Source organism: Chiloscyllium punctatum, chromosome 37 (assembly GCF_047496795.1).
Source record: "Chiloscyllium punctatum isolate Juve2018m chromosome 37, sChiPun1.3, whole genome shotgun sequence".
Lineage (NCBI taxonomy): Eukaryota > Metazoa > Chordata > Chondrichthyes > Orectolobiformes > Hemiscylliidae > Chiloscyllium > Chiloscyllium punctatum.
This window is the reverse complement of record NC_092775.1, coordinates 56783245-56803800: the sequence shown is the minus strand read 5'-3', so window position 1 is coordinate 56803800 and position 20556 is coordinate 56783245. Positions and strand designations below refer to the sequence as shown.

At 49.3% G+C, this 20556-nt stretch overlaps 1 protein-coding gene across 1 annotated transcript in view; it reads left to right on the top strand.

Moving 5' to 3' along the window:
• Positions 1–1543: 1543 nt before the first annotated feature.
• LOC140463197 (uncharacterized) overlaps positions 1544–20556 on the top strand; it is a 45410-nt gene continuing 26397 nt past the window's right edge. The window contains exons 1-2 of the mRNA XM_072556989.1: positions 1544–1624; positions 8164–8324. Of these exons, the coding sequence (XP_072413090.1) occupies positions 1606–1624; positions 8164–8324 (180 nt within the window). The 5' untranslated portion in view covers positions 1544–1605. The remainder of the gene's footprint in view (positions 1625–8163; positions 8325–20556) is intronic.

Below are 20556 nucleotides of genomic sequence, written 5' to 3'. Positions count from 1 at the left end.
GTGAAACTTGAAAGGGTTCAGAAAATGTTTACAAGGATGTTGCCAGGATTGGAGGATCTGAGCTACAGGGAGAGGCTGAACAGGCTGGGGCTGATTTCCCTGGAGCATCGGAGGCTGAGGGGTGACCTTATGGAGGTTTACAAAATTGAGGGGCATCGATAGGATAAATAGACAAACTTTTTTTCCCTGGGGTGGGGGAGTCCAGAACGAGAGGGCATAGGTTTAGGGTGAGAGGGGAAAGATATAAAAGAGACTTAAAGGGCAACGTTTTCACGCAGAGTGTGGTACGTGTATGGAATGAGCTGCCAGAGGGTGTGGTGGAGGCTGGTACAATTGCAACATTTAAAAGGGATTTGGATGGGTATATGAATAGGAAGGGTTTGGAGGGATATGGGCCGGGTGCTGGCAGGTGGGACTAGATTGGGTTGGGATATCTGGTCAGCATGGACGGGTTAGACTGAAGGGTCTGTTTCCATGCTGTACATCTCTATGACTCTATGGCTCTAGGACAGATGCATCTGCAGTCAGTAAGGATGGGGTCAAGTATGTTTTTCCCTCTTGTTGGTTCCCTCACCACCTGCTGTAGACCCAGTCTAGCAGCTATATCCACAAGTTAGGAACGATGCGAAGGCTTTAGAAAGGTGCAGAATGCTGGTTTGTGTTAATGAATTCCTAATCCAGCAGCCTGGATTAATCTTTGGAAGTGATGGGTTCAAATCTCACCAGAGCTGCTAAGAAATGAGTTCAGTTTATGAGCTCAATCTGAAAAATAATAAGCTAACACCAGTCAGGATCGTGAAACCACTGGATTTCTAGAAATCCCATCTGGATCACTGACATCCTTCAAGGGAGGGAAACCTGCTGGCGTGACCAGCTGTGACCTCCATGTCACTCGTCACTCATAATACCCAGTCATGCTCAAACAGATAGGTACCAATCCCAACGACAGTGAGGGAAAGCTGAACTTGCCACACTCTGAATGATTCAGAACAAAGAGGGAGGGATGAGGGATTAGGTTGGCTGAAGGAACTGGGACTAGGCCCTGGAACAGAAGAGGTTCAGTGGCGATTTTAGAAACCTCTTTCAAAGAGTGACTGAGGAGAGACAGTGTCCAGTTCCAAAGGATCAGTCCTATGCTCTCAGGGAAAGAAATGTGCCTTTGTTTATACACCATTCCTGCAGAATTTTCTGGAGGCTATAAACAGATTTAATGTTTAAGCTTTTGGAAAGGAATTGGTTAAGTCATGAATCATATTTGCCTTTTGATAGGGGAAGGAGACTGTGTGGATCACTCAAGGAGCTGAGATGGGCTGAATGGCCTCATGCTACGATTTCTACGTCAACTGTTTCAGGACACAGACTCTGACTTCCTCTTGTCGACATTTGCAGTCCACAAAAACGAAGGAGGGCTCCAACCGCAATGAGTTTCCTGCCTATATGTGGCTTGGCCAGTAAATATTGGCCTTTTTAGTCACACCCACATTCAGGAGCAAATGTAGCCTCCCTGCTGTCAGGGGCTGTGATGTGGTTGTGAGAGCTGTAACGGCAGCAATCAGTCCAAGCTGAGATTGTGACGGCAAGTTTCACAAATTGAGAAGGACAGACATGAAGTGGAGAGAGGCTGGTGAGTGACCTGATTCTGGGGCTTAATACCAATATTCCCCGGGGTAGGGTAGTGTAACAGCTCAGGGTATTAGCCCATCCCAGGTTTTTAACAGTCTTTGGAGGAGCCACTTGCCAGACACGGTAATTAATGTCGCGTGAGTTTGGCTTTACCGATGAAGGATCGTTGTTATTGTAGCTGGGATCTTCCTGTGCTGACTGAGGCTTGATGGACGCTTTGAAACACCAGTGGTTTCACGATCCTGACTGGTGTTAGCTTATTATTTTTCAGATTGAGCTCATAAACTAAGTAACACACCAAATTCTCAATCTCTAGGTTATTAGATAGATGCCAAATCTTGAATTGCTAAATAGATTCAAAGTCAGTCCCATTTAGCATGGTAATACAAAGAACAAAGAATATAGAAAATTAAGCATAGAACAAGCCCTTTGACCCTCCAAGTCTGTGCTGATCCATAACCTCTATCTAAACCTGTCACCTATTTTCCAAGAGTCTGTATCCCTCTGCTCCCTGCCCATTCATGTATCTGTCTAGATACATCTTAAATGACGCTATCATGCCCACTTATACCAACCTCTGCGCAAAGAACTTTCCCCGTATATCTCCCCTAAACTTTGCCCCTCTCACTTTTGATACACAACGTATCTTCACCATTGCCTGGGTAGGTGTGAATTGAAACAACGGACTGCTTTGTTTGGAAATAGTTGTGGGTGGGTCTGGCTGGAAAATAGCAGGTGGTAACAGTGTGGGCTGTTACTGATGCACAATTAGCCAAGGGATAAAGAGATATGCTATATGTTTTTATGTAGTTATACACAGGGAATCATATTTTACACAGTCCCAGACACCACCATCACTGTCCTATGTCCTGTCCCTTTGGCAGGACAGACCCAGCAGAGGTGGTGGCACAGTGGTATCAGTCAGTTGCCCTGGGAGTCCTCCCCACTGACTCCAGGCATCATGGAGTCTCGTGGCTTCAGGTTCAACCTAAACAAGGAAACCTCCTGCTGATTACCACATGCCATCTTCCCTCGGCAGAATGGCCTGCTCCTGTTCCTGTTTTGTCGGCTTCGACATCGTCCTCCTGCCGCAGATGCATGTGCCCATGGCTGTATCGGAAGCAGGGACCACCCCAAACCCCTCTGGAGATGAAGTGTTATCTTTCTGTTGAGATTATAGCACCGTGGAGTGTACATACCCCAGACAAAAAGCAGGGGCTCAGGAAGCTGATTCACCACCAACTTGTCAAGGGCAAAAATACTGAAGGCTCCAAAATTTGTTGAGCAGTTTACTTTCATCTATTGTTTGCTAATGTTGCACCCTTGGACTCTTCAATATTTAGAAGAATGTACTCCGTTTTCACATTAAGCTCACGGTACAACATTGGAGATGATATTTATTATGGTTATTTATTGATGATATTTATTACAGTTGTTCCTGTAATGTCAAACAACTCTGCTACCCCGGGCGGCAAGGTACTTAAACCCTTCCATCTCGTTGCTTCAAAAAGCATTTGGCCCAGAAATTTTGATCAGGGTGTGATCTGTGAGCACACCGGAAAATCCGGTGGAAAAATACAGCAGAGATTAATCCGGGAACAGTCAACAGAGGGAGGGGCACCGGGGGTTTGGGATGGGGGGGGGGGGGGGTGGAATCTCATCCCTTGGAGACAGTGTCACTTATGGCTGGGTGGAGGGGATTAAATGGGTTGGTGGGCTGGGGGACGTGGAATTGAGGGCGTTAGTTCTAAGTCGGGGATACAGTTTAATTGTTACTCACGAGACAGAGCAGATATGTCATTTCCTCATCTACCTTACAAAACTAGTAAACTGAACTGCGTCGGAATGCTTTGAATTCTCTGATATTCAGGGGATTTTTGTAGACCTGGAATGGATTCCCCCTCAGAAGTTTCAATCTCATTTCCCATGTAGCTGGCTGCTCCCTGCCTATGCTGAGGAGCTGATTCCTAGCCACTGAAATTTCTGGGCCTTCATGTTGTCAGATTTCCAAAGTGTTCAATTGTGATTTTGTTTCTGGATCTAAACTCCCTTTCCCTCAATACATTTCGACCCTCTCCCAAAACTATCTCAAATCCATCGACGATGCTGCTTCCTGCTCTCCTTCACAATTGGAAAAATACATTAGTTTTGCTTCCAATTTCCATCCCTCTCTCACCTTCACTTGATCCATCTCTAACTCTTCCTTCCTGACTCCTTTCCATTTCTGGGGATAGGCTGTCCACCAACATCCACTTCAAACCCACCAACTCCCACAGTTACCTGGACTATATCTGCTCACACCCTGCTTCCTGCAAGGACTCCATCCCATTCTCCCATTTAGGGTTCCAACTCTATCACATCTGTTCCAAAAATGCAAACTACTATTGGATTGTCTCCAACTCTTTCCTCAGCCCGGAACTCCTCACTCCTATGGTTGATGGGGTCCTCAGCCATGCCTGACCCATTTCCCGCACTCCTGCCCTCACCCCTTTGTCTCCCCCCCCCCCCAGAATAATGATGGGGTTCTTCTTTCTACCCCACCAGCCTCCACTCAAAGGACCAAGCTATGCCATTTCCATTGCATGCACCAACAGCAGCCTTTCCTCCCCTGCCTTGGCAATATTCCACAGGGACTATTCCCTCTGGTCCACTCTTCCATCACACTCAATGTCGGAGCCCCCATCCCACAACTGCTCCTCATGTAATTGTAGGAGGTGTAACAGCTACTCAATACCTCCTCCCCTCTCTCCATCCCTCAAGTGCCCCTCCAGGTGAAACTCCATTTTAGTTGCCCTCTCGTTTGCTGTGCTCACTGCTCACAGTGCAGTCTCCTCTACATTGGCGAAACCAAAGATAAATTTAGTGACTGCTTTGCTAAACACATCTGCTTTAGATTTAACCCTTTCCGTCTGACAGCTTTATACTACAGCTCTTCCTCGTTTTTTTTACCTATTATCCAGAAGACTGTAAGACCTAGGAGTAGAAATTAGGCCATTTAGCCCATCGAGTCTGCCCTTGCCTTTCAATCATAGCTGGTAAAATGCGATTGCTGAAAGCATTGTATCACACTTGCTGTTATCACTGCTTTCCCACAGTCTCTGACTTTATAAACTCACACTGATCTGGATAAGGAGCTCTGCTTTCTGTTTTACTAAAGGCGTTAAAAGTGTATGAGGAGAAAGTGGGGGCAGAGGCTTAATGTGGACGATCAACCAATGACCATATTGAATGGTGCAGCAGGTTCAAAGGTTCGAATGGCCTACTCTTCCTCCTAGGTTTCTATGTTCTGAGGGAGAATGTTAAACATTGACAGAGAGACAGGCAGAACTTTTATTTCCGATACATCTCTTGCTGGGAAGGCATATGAATGTTGACATTGGACTACCCTCAAGTCTGGGGTATCTTTACTTTCTTCTGTGGTGGAGGACTAGTGTTGGGCAGGCCACTCATTTCCCACCTCCCTGGAGGGTGATCTGGATGAATGCCTCTCAGTCTGTTCCATTGCCTTTCCGTTAATGAACGTTCCTTGTTTTCTTCATTAACACGGAATCTGTAGATTATCCTGTGGGTGGAGGAGAAATGAAGAGACTTTCCAATCCTCTGAAATCAATGATGTCCTCTTGGGAAATCGAAGGCGTTGTTGGATACCATTGTCGCTGATATCACTTGGTTAATATTTCTCAGTGGTTTCAGCAAGAGTTCTTAAAATACTTGCAACCTCTTCTCCCAGCTGGCACATCGTGTCGGTCAGTCGGTGAGATGTTGGAAATTGCTCATTAAGTTTCAACATGTATCAGTGAGACCTGCTTTTTTTTGATCAGACCGGAGTGATGTTTGTTGACTGCCCTGGCAGACATTTTGCATTGTCGAAAGATACATGTTCTAACGGAAGGTTATACTGTCCTGGGAGTCCGGCGTTTTCTTTTTCTGATGGTGTTCAATTCAAAGTATTAAGTTATTTGTGGATATAATGAGTACCATTTCTGTCATTTAACGATTATTTCTTGCTTTTTGCAAATGACCCACTTTCTTGAAAACGTGACATGGCTTTGCCTTTGTCTGTGTGTCCTTTTGCTCCACATCTTTTTCAGTTACTGTTAGCATCAATATTCCTTATGTTGGTTTGTTGTGTGATTATTTGGACTGCTTGTACCTCATGAAATTGATGCGTTTCGATAATCTGGAGTAAAATTGGCCATTCACTCCTGAGATTTTTCTGCGCTTTTTATCCCCCAAATCTCTGTTTCTAACGCAGCCTTTTCCAGTGTGAGATTTTCCTTCAGTTGTCAAAGATCTGGAAGAGGTTAATTCCATTGGAAATTCTATCTCTAGTTGGTCCTGGTTGGTAATGCTCAGTATTCACAAGGACCCAACAATCTATAAAGATTTTGGAGATAGGTGCATTAATAGGTTCTCTGGGAAACTATTATTTTAATGATTCTTGCTCTTTCCATAATGCAATTAGTTCATCAATGGACAGCTGAAGGAATTCAGTATCTCACAAGGTTTCATTTGGCCGTACAGGACACATTTTATCCAAACTTTTCTCCTTGTAAATCAGCAGGACAAATTCTAAGAAATATCAAGTTGAGGAGAAAACTAACATTTATAATGTGTGATGAGAAGGGTTCTGATTTGTTGGAAAGTGTATTCTGATTGGTAGATGTGTTGCCATGCAGAATACCGATAATTTAGCACTTCTGTTTAAATTCACTCGTGGGACTTCACTTAACTGTCAAGCTTCGTTTAAAATTTAAACCAGGCAAGACAGTTGTGATTGGTCAAGGCACTTCCTTGAGAAGCAAGCAGGTGAAGGAATGTCACCCATTTTGTTGAGCTGAAACACAGGCAGTCGGTGTACACGCTTCTTTCTGTGTACAAAGTGCAGGGCTGTGTGAATTAAAATGTTTAGCCTCCAGTACAAACACATGTGCCACGTTGTCACTGACAATCGTAAACTGGCTGTCAGCATAAACTCGTCACACACTCGGGATTATTCAGTGTATACTGTCCAATCATGGAATCACATCTAATGTTGGACACTCTTGGGTGTTTTGTAATCAAGGACTGCTTGGATTCTTGGTCAGGGATATGCCTACAAAATAAAATAGTTTTGAATACATGGACCCAGAGAACTTTCTGCAGGAGTAGCAGCTTTTACCCCCCCCCACGCCCCCCCCCCCCTCCCCCCCCCCCCCCCTTGCTTTTTCTCTGAGACTGCTGCCATGGATGTCTGTGAGTTGCAGTTCCACTGGAAGGCCTCATTACTGTGAGTGGAGAGTTCTGAAGGCAAAAGTCTAAATCTACATCACAGTCACCAGAAAAAGAGACTTCAACAAGCAATAACTGATCCAGAAAGAGACTGTCACATCAATAGCTGTGTGGGAAGTGAATTCAGCTCCAGACCCAAGATTCTGACAATCTGGGAATAATTTTAGTTTTGCTAAATTGAGCTGTTCTTAAAAATGTGTTTCTGGAAAAGCGCAGCAGGTCAGGCAGCATCAAAGGAACAGGAGACGCAATGTTTCGGGTATAAGCCCTTCAGGAATCCTGAAGATTCCTGAAGATTCCTGAAGATTCCTGAAGAAGGGATTATACCCGAAACGTCGATTCTCCTGCTCCTTGGGTTCTGCCTGACCTGCTGCGCTTTTCCAGCAACACATTTTTAAGCTCTGATCTCCAGCATCTGCAGTCCTCACTTTCTCCTAAATTGAACTGTTGCTTGGCCAAAGTGCTTCTAGAAACATAAAAAAAAGAGCAAAAATAGGGAGACCATTCAGTCCATTTGGAGCTGTTTGGCCAGTCAACGTGAGATCCTCTATCTCAAAGCCATGGTCTCTGTCTCTGTCTCATTCTCTCTCTCTCTCTCCTTTACTAGCTGGAAATCTATCTAATTTTTTCTTAAATATATTCAGTAACTGGGTTTCCACAAGCCTTCTGTGCATGAGAATTTCACAGGATGACCATGCTCTGAGTGAAGAAATGTCACCTCATTTCTGTTCAAACTGGCCTACCCCGTACACTGAGACTCTGTCAGATGGTTCTAGATTCCTCGGTCAGGGGAAGCATCCTCTCTGCATCCAGTCTGTCCAGCCATGTTGTTAGAGTTTTATATCTTCCAATGAGATTCCCCCTCTCATTTTTTCTACATCCCAGTGAGTACAGCCCCAGTCGACATAATCCCTCCCTATATGACAAACCATTTGAGGGCAGCGCAGTGACTCAGTGGTTAGCAGACAGCAGTGCCCATGCAGAGAGGGTCACAGTACTATCCAACAGCATAGGGGGACCTCAATGTGTTGCGATGCGACACATGGTCTAAATGCCAGCCCATAATCCCACATCATGGGGGGCTGTTTGCTCCTGGATTTCAGCCCAGATGGAGATGTCCTCTGATGTGACACAGGAAGTCTCTGAGGCCGTATCGGTGGCCTGAGGTTTGTACGTGTGGCTGCTTGTCAGTGTCGTGAAGGACTAAGAGAATGAACTTGGCTGGGGTAACACTGGAATTAACTTGTGTTTGTTCTCCCTTCTCACTAGAGCTCATTCACCAGTGGCTGGTGGTCTTCCTGCTGTATCTCAGACCAGTGGGAACCGGTGAACTGCCCTCAGTAAGTGTCCGGTGCACACAGACAGCAACATTACCCTGCACAGCGAGGAGGCAGGTGATGCAGAGCTACCGGGCTGTCAGCTGGTATAAGGTGGGTGAGGGCACACGAATAAATTGGGGCACAAAGTAACATTAAAAATCAGTGCCAACCATTTCGTCAAGACAATGACAGTGATAATGGGGAGTGACAGTGATGAGGGAGTGACGGTGATGATGGGGGAGTGACAGTGATGGGGGAGTGACGGTGATGGGGGAGTGACGGTGATGGGGGAGTGACGGTGATGGGGGAGTGACGGTGATGGGGCAGTGACGGTGATGGGGGAGTGACGGTGATTGGGGAGTAACAGTGATGGGGGAGTGACGGTGATGGGGGAGTGACGGTGATGGGGGAGTGACGGTGATGGGGCAGTGACGGTGATGGGGGAGTGACGGTGATGGGGGAGTAACAGTGATGGGGGAGTGACGGTGAGGGGGGAGTGACGGTGATGGGGGAATGACGGTGATGGGGGAATGACGGTGATTGGGGAGTGACGGTGATGGGGGAGTGACGGTGAGGGGGGAGTGACGGTGATGGGGGAGTGACGGTGATGGGGGAGTGACGGTGATGGGGGAGTGGTAGTGAGGGGGGAGTGACGGTGATGGGGGAGTGACGGTGATGGGGCAGTGACGGTGATGGGGGAGTGACGGTGATTGGGGAGTGACAGTGATGGGGGAGTGACGGTGAGGGGGGAGTTACGGTGATTGGGGAGGGACGGTGATGGGGCAGTGACGGTGATGGGAGAGTGACGGTGATGGGGGAGTAACAGTGATTGGGGAGTGACGGTGATGGGGGAGTGACAGTGATGGGGGAGTAACGGTGGTGATGGGGGAGTGACAGTGATGGGGGAGTGACAGTGATGGGGGAGTAACGGTGGTGATGGGGGAGTGACAGTGATGGGGGAGTGACAGTGATGGGGGAGTGACGGTGATGATGGGGGAGTGACGGTGATGGGGGAGTGACAGTGATGGGGGAGTGACGGTGATGTGGGAGTGACGGTGAGTGGGGAGTGACGGTGATTGGGGAGTGACGGTGATGGGGCAGTGACGGTGATGGGGGAGTGACGGTGATTGGGGAGTGACAGTGATGGGGGAGTGACGGTGATGGGGGAGTGACGGTGATTGGGGAGTGACGGTGATGGGGCAGTGACGGTGATGGGGGAGTGACGGTGATGGGGGAGTGACGGTGAGTGGGGAGTGACGGTGATTGGGGAGTGACGGTGATGGGGCAGTGACGGTGATGGGGGAGTGACGGTGATTGGGGAGTGACAGTGATGGGGGAGTGACGGTGATGGGGGAGTGACGGTGATTGGGGAGTGACGGTGATGGGGCAGTGACGGTGATGGGGGAGTGACAGTGATGGGGGAGTAACAGTGATTGGGGAGTGACGGTGATGGGGGAGTGACGGTGATGATGGGGGAGTGACAGTGATGGGGAGTGACAGTGATGGGGGAGTGACGGTGATGGGGGAGTGACAGTGATGGGGGAGTGACAGTGATGGGGGAGTGACGGTGATGGGGGAGTGACAGTGATGGGGGAGTGACGGTGATGGGGGAGTGATAGTGAGGGGGGAGTGACGGTGATGGGGGAGTGATAGTGAGGGGGGAGTGACAGTGATGGGGGAGTAACGGTGGTGATGGGGGAGTGACAGTGATGGGGGAGTGACGGTGATGGGGGAGTGACGGTGATGGGGGAGTGACAGTGATGGGGGAGTGACGGTGATGGGGGAGTGACGGTGATGGGGGAGTGACGGTGATGGGGCAGTGACGGTGATGGGGGAGTGACGGTGATGGGGGAGTAACAGTGATTGGGGAGTGACGGTGATGGGGGAGTGACAGTGATGGGGGAGTAACGGTGGTGATGGGGGAGTGACAGTGATGGGGGAGTGACAGTGATGGGGGAGTGACGGTGATGATGGGGGAGTGACGGTGATGGGGGAGTGACAGTGATGGGGGAGTGACGGTGATGGGGGAGTGACGGTGATTGGGGAGTGACGGTGATTGGGGAGTGACGGTGATGGGGCAGTGACAGTGATGGGGGAGTGACGGTGATTGGGGAGTGACAGTGATGGGGGAGTGACGGTGATGGGGGAGTGACGGTGATTGGGGAGTGACGGTGATGGGGCAGTGACGGTGATGGGGGAGTGACGGTGATGGGGGAGTAACAGTGATTGGGGAGTGACGGTGATGGGGGAGTGACGGTGATGATGGGGGAGTGACAGTGATGGGGAGTGACAGTGATGGGGGAGTGACAGTGATGGGGGAGTGACGGTGATGGGGGAGTGACAGTGATGGGGGAGTGACGGTGATGGGGGAGTGATAGTGAGGGGGGAGTGACGGTGATGGGGGAGTGATAGTGAGGGGGGAGTGACAGTGATGGGGGAGTGACAGTGATGGGGGAGTGACAGTGATGGGGGAGTGACGGTGGTGATGGGGGAGTGACAGTGATGGGGGAGTGACAGTGATGGGGAGTGACGGTGAGGATGGGGGAGTGACGGTGATGGGGGAGTGACGGTGATGGGGGAGTGACGGTGATTGGGGAGTGACGGTGATTGGAGAGTGACGGTGATGGGGCAGTGACGGTGATGGGGGAGTGATAGTGAGGGGGAGTGACTGTGATGGGGGAGTGATAGTGAGGGGGGAGTGACGGTGATGGGGGAGTGACGGTGATGGGGGAGTGTCAGTGATGGGGGAGTGATAGTGATGGGGAGCGACGGTGATGGGGGAGTGACGGTGATGGTTGAGTGACGGTGATGGGGGAGTGACGGTGGAGTGACAGTGATGGGGGAGTGACGGTGATGGGGGAGTGATAGTGATGGGGGAGTGACGGTGATGGGGGAGTGACGGTGAGTGGGGAGTGACAGTGATGGGGGAGTGACGGTGATGGGGGAGTGACAGTGATGGGGGAGTGACAGTGATGGGGAGTGACGGTAATGATGGGGGAGTGACGTTGATGGGGGAGTGACGGTGATGGGGGAGTGACGGTGATTGGGGAGTGACGGTGATTGGGGAGTGACGGTGATTGGGGAGTGACGGTGATGGGGGAGTGACGGTGATGGGGGAGTGACAGTGTTGGGGGAGTGACAGTGTTGGGGGAGTGACAGTGTTGGGGGAGTGACAGTGATGGGGGAGTGACGGTGATGGGGGAGTGACAGTGATGGGGGAGTGACAGTGATGGGGGAGTGACGGTGATGGGGGAGTGATAGTGATGGGGGAGTGATGGTGATGGGGGAGTGACGGTGATGGGGGAGTGACGGTGATGGGGGAGTGATAGTGATGGGGGAGTGATGGTGATGGGGGAGTGATAGTGATGGGGGAGTGATGGTGATGGGGGAGTGACGGTGATGGGGGAGTGACGGTGATGGGGGAGTGATAGTGATGGGGGAGTGACGGTGATGGGGGAGTGATAGTGATGGGGGAGTGATAGTGATGGGGTAGTGACGGTGATGGGGGAGTGACGGTGATGGGGGAGTGACGGTGAGGGGGGAGTGACGGTGATGGGGGAGTGACGGTGATGGGGGAGTGACGGTGATGGGGGAGTGACGGTGATGGGGGAATGACGGTGATGGGGGAATGACGGTGATTGGGGAGTGACGGTGATGGGGGAGTGACGGTGAGGGGGGAGTGACGGTGATGGGGGAGTGACGGTGAGGGGGGAGTGACGGTGATGGGGGAGTGGTAGTGAGGGGGGAGTGACGGTGATGGGGGAGTGACGGTGATGGGGGAGTGACGGTGATAGGGGAGCAACAGTGATGATGGGGGAGTGACGGTGATGGCGGAGTGACGGTGATGGGGGAGTGTCACTCCATCATCATGTGATGGGATTGGTTGAATGAGGGTCTCGGAATTGAGTTGAGGAAGTGACAGGATTATGGGGCTTCTCAGTGTAATGGGGGAATCGTCCCATGGTCATGGGGGTTGTGTCCCCACAGTATATCACCCCTGTGATTCTGACTGACCACGCATGGAAACAATTCAATCGAATTGGGTTCGTTTTCTGACTGACTGTAGGCAGGAAAGGTGTCTGTTCTCCGGCCAGAGACCACAAACAGGAAATGGCCCCTACAGGAAATCAAAACTGACTTTTGGAGAATCGAAACATAAAAGCGAATCATTGCGATTCTGAGTGAATCAGACACGGGAACACTGCCAAGATTGTAGACATGATTTGGAGATGCCGGTGTTGGACTGGGGCGTATAAAGTTAAAACCTGATGCTGTGTGATTTTTAAGATTATAGACAGTATGGTCTGACGTGTCCTAGCACTTAGCTGACTGTTAATCAAGTTAGGTCACATGGGATTCAGTGTGAGCTTGCCGGTTGGTTACCTAATTGGGTTAATGACAGGAGACAGAGAGTGACAGCAGAGGGTTGCTTTCGGACTGGAGGCCTGGGACCAGTAGTGTTCCCTCGGGGATCGGTTCTGGGTCCTCTTTTATTCATCATTTATGTAAATGATTTCGATGCCAATATAGAAGGCACGGTTAGCACGTTTTGCAGATGACGCCAAAATTGGTGACATAGTGGACAGTGCGGAAGGTTTTTCTAAGATTACCAAGGGATCTTGATCAAATGGATTCGAGAAATGGCAGAAGGAGTTTAATCGGGATAAATGTGAGGTATTGCAATTTGGTAGAACAAACCAGGGTAGGGCTTATACAATTAATGGTAGGAATTTGGGTAGTTTTGCAGAACAGAGGGACCGAGGGGTTTAGGTGCATCATTCATTGAAGTTTGCATCACATATGGACAGAGTGTTTAAAAACATATTTAGCACACTGGCCTACATTGCTCAATCCTTCGAGCACAGGAGTTGGGATGTCATGTTGATGGTGTACAGGTCATTGGTGAGGCCTCTTCTTGAATACTGTGTCCAGCTCTGGTCGCCCAGTAACAGGAAGGATATTATCAAGCTGGAGAGAGTTCAGGTGAGATTGACCAGGATGTTGTCGTGTATGGGAGGGTTGAGTTATCACGAAAGGCTGGATATCTGGGTGTTTTTCACTGGAGCACAGGAGGTAGAGAGAGAGCCTGATAGAAGTTTGGAGATAATGGGGGGTTCTTGATTGGGTTAATTTCCAAGGATGGGGGAGTTTCACAGGTGGGGGCACACTTTTAAGGTGAGAGGAAGAGATTTTAAAAAGTGGTTGGGTAAATTTTTGTACGGAGAGTGGTTCATGTGTGGAATGAACTTCCTGAGGAAGTGGTGGATGCGGGTACAGTTACAATGTTTAAAAAACATGTGAATCAGGAAAGGTTTGGAGGGATGAGGAGGCCGGTGGCATTAATTTAGTATGGGATCATGGTCAGCATGGACTGGTCAGACCGAAGGGCCTGTTTGTGTGCTCTCTGACTCCCTGACTCGATGTGACTATGCTGGGGAGTTTGATGGAGAGTTTCTCTCTGTAATCCCCGGTGAGCTTTCTCAGACTGATCTCTGAAACTCGACTCATTCTTCATGTGTCTGTGTTCCCCTCTCCTCATATCTCCCCTCTCCCCACAGAAGGGCAAATGTCTTGCTGCTGGGACATGCTGGAGCTTCCTGGCCCCAGTGCCATATTTACAATGTTGTCCATAGTGATTGTAATGAGGTCAGCCAGGTGGACCTTGTAGAATATGAGTTCCCTGATTGGGGCTGTTAACCTGGACCAATCAGGGAGCCCTGGCTGACAGATATAAACAGGAGTGTCAGAGGTTCTGTTCACTCTGAGAGCTGGCTCTGAGGGAGCTGGATCAGTGTCAGGGACTCCCCACATTTAAATAAAGGGTGACTTAGAGTCATCGAAATGTACAGCATGGGAACAGACCCTTCAGACCATGCATGAAAACAAGGAATCCTCAATCAATCTTCCCAGTACCCGGCCCATTCCCTCTAAACCCTTCCTATTCATATACCCATCCAGAAGCCTTTTGAATGTTGCGATTGTACCAGCCTCCACCACTTCCTCTGGCAGCTCATGCCATACACGTACCACCCTCTGTGTGAAAAAGTTGCCCCTTAGGTTCCTTTGAAACCTTGCCCCTCTCACCATAAACCTATGTTCTCTAGTTTTGGACACTCCCCAACTCAGGGAAAAGACCTTGTCTCTTCACCCTACCCATGCTCACTCATTCACTCACTCACCCACTCACCCACTCACTCACTCATTCACTCACTCACTCATTCACTCACTCACCCACTCATTCATTCATTCACTAACCCACCCACCCACTCACTCATCACCTGCCCACCCACTCACCCACTCACTCACTAACCCCCCCACCCACCTACCCACTCACACTCACCCACTCACTCACTCATTCACTCACTCACCCACCCACCCACTCACCCACTAACCCCCCCACCCACCTACCCACTCACTCACCCACCCACCCACTCATTCACTCAATCACTTACCTACTTACTCACTCACCTACCCACTCACTCACTCATCCACTCACTCACTCACCTACCCACTCACTCACTCACAGAACCACTCACTCACTCACCCACCCACTCATTCACTCAATTACTTACCAACTCACTCACTCATCCACTCACTCACTCACCTACCCACTCACTCACTCACAGACCCACTCATTCACTCAATCACCTACCAACTCACTCACTCATCCACTCACTCACTCACCTACCCACTCACTCACTCACAGACCCACTCACTCACTCACCCACCCACTCATTCACTCAATCACTTACCTACTTACTCACTCACCTACCCACTCACTCACTCACCTACCCACTCACTCACTCATCCACTCACTCACTCACCTACCCACTCACTCACCTACCCACTCACTCACTCACCTACCCACTCACTCACTCACCTACCCACTCACTCACTCATCCACTCACTCACTCACCTACCCACTCACTCACTCACCTACCCACTCACTCACTCATCCACTCACTCACTCACCTACCCACTCACTCACTCATCCACTCACTCACTCACCCACCCACTCATTCACTCAATCACCTACCAACTCACTCACTCATCCACTCACTCACTCACCTACCCACTCACTCACTCACAGACCCACTCACTCACCCACCCACCCACTCATTCACTCAATCACTTACCTACTTACTCACTCACCTACCAACTCACTCACTCATCCACTCACTCACTCACCTACCCACCCACTCACTCACAGACCCACTCACTCACCCACCCACCCACTCATTCACTCAATCACTTACCTACTTACTCACTCACCTACCCACTCACTCACTCATCCACTCACTCACTCACCTACCCACTCACTCACTCACCTACCCACTCACTCACTCACCCACCCACTCATTCACTCAATCACTTACCTACTTACTCACTCACCTACCCACTCACTCACTCACCTACCCACTCACTCACTCACCTACCCACTCACTCACTCATCCACTCACCCACTCAATCACTCATTCACTCACTCACTCACTCACCCATCCACTCACTCACTCACTCTCACTCACACACACTCACTCTCACACTTACTCACTCACACTCACTCACTCACACAACACTCTCTCACTAAATCACTCTCTCAATCACACAAGTGTCTGGCAGCCCCCAGTGGAAAGACAATAGGGGGATGAGGGACCTTGACCTCACTCCAAGTTCTTCATCCTCACAAGGAGATAGGGCCACAGCAGCAGGCACCCAGCCTGAGGAGGAACCACACACAGGCCCCCTCCAGAAACCCCCCTCAGAATACACCAGAGGGAGCCTGGTCATGAGCCTTCACTCAGCCTGGCGCACTCAGCACTCTGAGTCTTCAAGCTAAGGAGGGTACAACTGTCTGTAGGTGGGGCACTCTCGGTGTGTCTGGGGCCCTTTAGCCATGAGTACCTTCTGGGCCACCCAACCAAACATCCAAGTCAGACGGGCTCTACTGTAGGGTCAGCTGACTGTGCCTTACCTGTGGACCATGGGATTGCACCCAAACATAATGGGATAGAAAGCAAGAAGATGACCTTCTGAGGACACAAAGCCAGGACAAGTGACATTCCACTGTAAGCGCTGCCTCATGTTTGTAAACATACTATCCATTTTTTAATCAGCATCTGTGTGAATTAATGTCTGTCCAGCTGAAGTTACAAGCCATCTTTAGCAGTTCTCAATGTTTATGGTTGAAGAAGTATGGATTGTGGGAACTTGGATGGTGCTTGCAAGTTTGGAAACGTGCGTGAACCTTTCCAGGTCACAATGTATTGTTTGTGCATCACAGCCATTCGTGGAATTGATTCATGATGCTGTGCTCGAGACTGCTTATGGCCAGGACTTGATGTTCACACTGTAGGCTCATTCCTGAGCTTCACATCCAGCACTTATTCATTCAGGTGTCTCTCAGCTGCAGGGTACAGAGCCGGTGTAATGCTGTTACCCTTTACTGAGACTCATGTCACTCAGAAATAAAGTTCCTGTCCCTCACAAACAAAATATTTATCCTGCCCACTCCAGGTTTCATGGCAGCCATTTTCAGTTCTCGCTCACTATTTGTGTTACAATAGAAGGAAATGTAGAGTCGCTACAGTAGGGAAGCAGGCCTTTCGGCCCATCAGGTCCATTCCGACTGTCTGATGACCATCCCACCCAGACCCACCCGTCCCTGTGACACCGCATTTCGCATGGCTAATCCACCTAGCTGACACATGACTGGACAGTATGGGCAATTTAACATGACCAACTGACCAAACCTGCACTCAGAGTCATAGAGATGTACAGCACGGAAACAGACTCTTCGGTCCAACGTGTCCATGCCAACCAGATAGCCTAAATTAATCTAATTTGTCAGCACTTGGCCCATATCCCTCCAAACCTGTAATTGTACCAGCCTCCACCACTTCCTCTGGCAGCTCATTCCATACATGCATCACCTTCTGTGTGAAAAAAAGTTGCCCCTTAGTTCCCTTTTATATCTTTCCCCTCTCACCCTAAACCTATGCCCTCTAGTTCTGGACTCCCCCACCCCAGGGAAAAGACTTTGCCTATTTACCCTATCCATGCCCCTCATGATTTTGTAAACCTCGATAAGGTCACTCCTCAGCCTCTGACGCTCCAGGGAAAACAGCCCCAGCTTGTTCAGCTTATCCCTATACCTCAAATCCTCCAACTCTGAAAACATTCTGATAAATCTTTTCTGAACCTTTTCAAGTTTCATAACATCCTTCTAATAGGAGAGAAACCAGAATGGCACACAGTATTCCAACAGTGGCCTAACCAATGTCCTATACAGCCACAACGTGACCTCCCAACTCCTGTACTCAATACTCTGACCAATAAAGGAAAACATACCAAATACCTTTTTCACTATCCTATCTACCTGCGCTCCAAGGTCTCTTTGTTCAGCAACACTCTCCAGGGCCAAGGCCTTACCATTAAGTGTATAGGTCCTGATCTGATTTGCCTTTCCAAAATGTAGCACCTCACACCTTTAGACTCTGGAAGGAAACCCACACAGACAAGGGTGAAGGTGGGGTGGGGGTGGGGTGGCGGGATGGGGGGTGGGAGGAGGGGGTTGGAATTGTGCAAACTCCATACAGACAGTCACCCATGACTGGAATTGAACCCGGGTCCCTGGCACTGTGCTAACCACTGAGCCACCGTGCTGCCCAAAACAGTCATCATGCTTCACCCAATGAATCTCAGATTTAGCCACTTACCCTTGGGTTTTGAACATCCCATGTAAAGTCTTCAGAGTAAAGTGTTTGATGTGGGGTTTGAGTTGTTCTGAGAGTGGGCATGTTGATGGGGCTGGGTCAGTATTGTGGGGTTGCAGTGTTAAGGAGGATGGTGTCCCTGAAGCTTGCTGGAGCACAAGGGTGGGGGCGGTAGGGTTGGAGAGGCCGGGACAGGCCTCTGCTTGGTGATCCAGCAAAGACCCACTGCCAGTAAATTGTTGGTGGAGAATGGGAAGTGGGATGTAAACAAGGTTTAGATTAGATTAGACGCATTTATTGTCACTGGTGTTACAAATACAGTGGAAAATGCTGCTTAGTGTTGCCCCATTTTGAAAGACAGAAAACCTTTTAAAAATTAGGGAATATAAAGCTAAAAAATAAAGCAAAATATTCATCTTCACGTTTCCTTTTTGTAACGTCTCAAAACAACCATTGTCTCCCCCTCCTCTGCTGGCACTCCCTGGGCACCTCCAACTTGGGCCTAACCACCACCTCACCACCTCCACTGCCACCATGGATCCTGTGCCGGGCCCACCAACGCCACCTCTGTTGCCATGGTGACTGGTTGTTGTTGCCATGAGTACAGTGCTGGACCGCGATCACCACCTCAGCTGCTGAAGCCACCTTCCTCTGCCCGGGCCTGCTGACGCCATCTTGGGGGGGGGGGGGGGAATCACAATCCGGGAGCACTGCCCTTTCTCCTTGAGGGAGCACATCTGTTTTGAATCTCCTGCATCCCCTTCTTGCCCGACTTTGACACTGTCACCATCCAAACGCCAATTTCCAGTCTGTGCTTTGCCACATTACATCTCGGTTAGTAAACTGCACCCTTTCCCAATAGAAAAATTTTGCTCTCAGTTTGATTAACTTTTTCACCTACTCTATCAAGCTCTCTTTTAATCCTCATCAACCAATTGCTTTCCTATTGATAAGGCAACATCAGTTTTACAAAATACTTTTCAGAATTCTAAGTCCTAACTGGGATCTTACCCGAATTGTAACCCTAATACTCTTGTTATGGACCCGGCCAGACCCCCTCAGAACATTTTAAGAAGCTAGCCCAGACCTTCTTTGCTGGTTGTTTTAAGCAGGTGCACAGTGGATATTCCAGGAAGGATGCAGCTGGCCCAGCCACTTAGTTTTAAACAAAACAGAATTTATTTGCAAGATTACCGAATGAAACACAAGCAAAAGAGAACAGAATAAGGAATAATGTAATGCATCTGATAACCGAACAGATTATCCCAATTTAATGGATCCATTCCAAATACTTGCCACAATCCCCAGAAACACTCCTTTGGCCAAAAAAGGTAAAATCAAACACAGGGTCTTACAGGAAGGTATCAGAGACAGAGATGGCTTAGAGATTCAGCACGAAACACCTTCGTCCATGTAGCTGTTGCTTTGACCAAAAGTCTCAAAAAAAAGTGACCAGCAGCAAACTAAATCAGAACAGAGACTGGCCACTGACCATTTTGGTCTTTTTTCTAACTATACTTTAATGGTGTCTATAAGCTCATACTCTCAAGTAGCTATCTATGCCCTCAGCTCACTTCTCTTGCTCACTAAACTCCTTGCATTAAAGTGAAACCACCTCTGTACAAGAACATCGTCGTACTCTCCTCAACCTTCCGTCTTCATTTACTCATTCCCCGCATTCCACTCCCAATTTTGCTTCCCTTTATTTTGGATCCACACTACGTTTCCCATTCCCCCATCGAGCTGGTTTGAAAACCCATCAGTAATACTCACACACCTCCCCACCACCATGGCTGTTGGTGCAATTTCACAGATTCAGTTTCCCCAGAATTGCTCACCATGTCCCAGGAATCTAAAGCCCTCCCCTCGTGCACCATTTTTCCTGCTTTCTCATCCTATTTCTACAGGCACCAACGTGTAGCACTGAGATTGTAACCTTTGAAATTCTGATTTTCATCCTCTATGTCTTTGAACTCTGCCAGCAGGACCCCACCTCTCTTATAACCGCTGTAATCAGGCACCACCGTCCCTCGGTGTCTGCTCTTCTCCATCTGGGGCCACTCAGTGACATCCTTGATCCTGACACCTCGAAAATGTCCTGACAATTACATCTCTTAGAGAATTCCCAATCTTCCTGCTCCCCATGTACAGCTGCAGCTGTAAGTACCACCATAATATTGTCTTAAAATTCACTGATCGCCCCTTCCTAGTTGTCCTTCAGAAAGTGGGGGTGAGCTGCCTTCTTGAACCGCTGCAGTCCACCTGCTGTCGGTAGACCCACAATCTTCTGAGGGAGGGAGTTCCAGGATTTTGACCCAGCAATAGTGAAGGAACGGTGATATATTTTCATCTCAGGACAGTGGATGGCTTGGAGGGGAACCTGCAGGGGCTGGTGTTCCCATGTATCTGCTGCCCTTGTCATTCTAGAGATAAGTAGTTGGAAGGTGCTGTCTAATGATCTTTGGTGAACTTCTGCAGTGCACCTTATAGATGACACACACTACTGCTACTGTGCAGTGGTGGTGTGGAGGATGGATGCCCTCTTGAACTGACCCACCTGTCCATTTCCTTCCAACCTATCAGCTCCACCCTCCCCACCGACCTATCATAATCACCCTTTCCAGCTACAT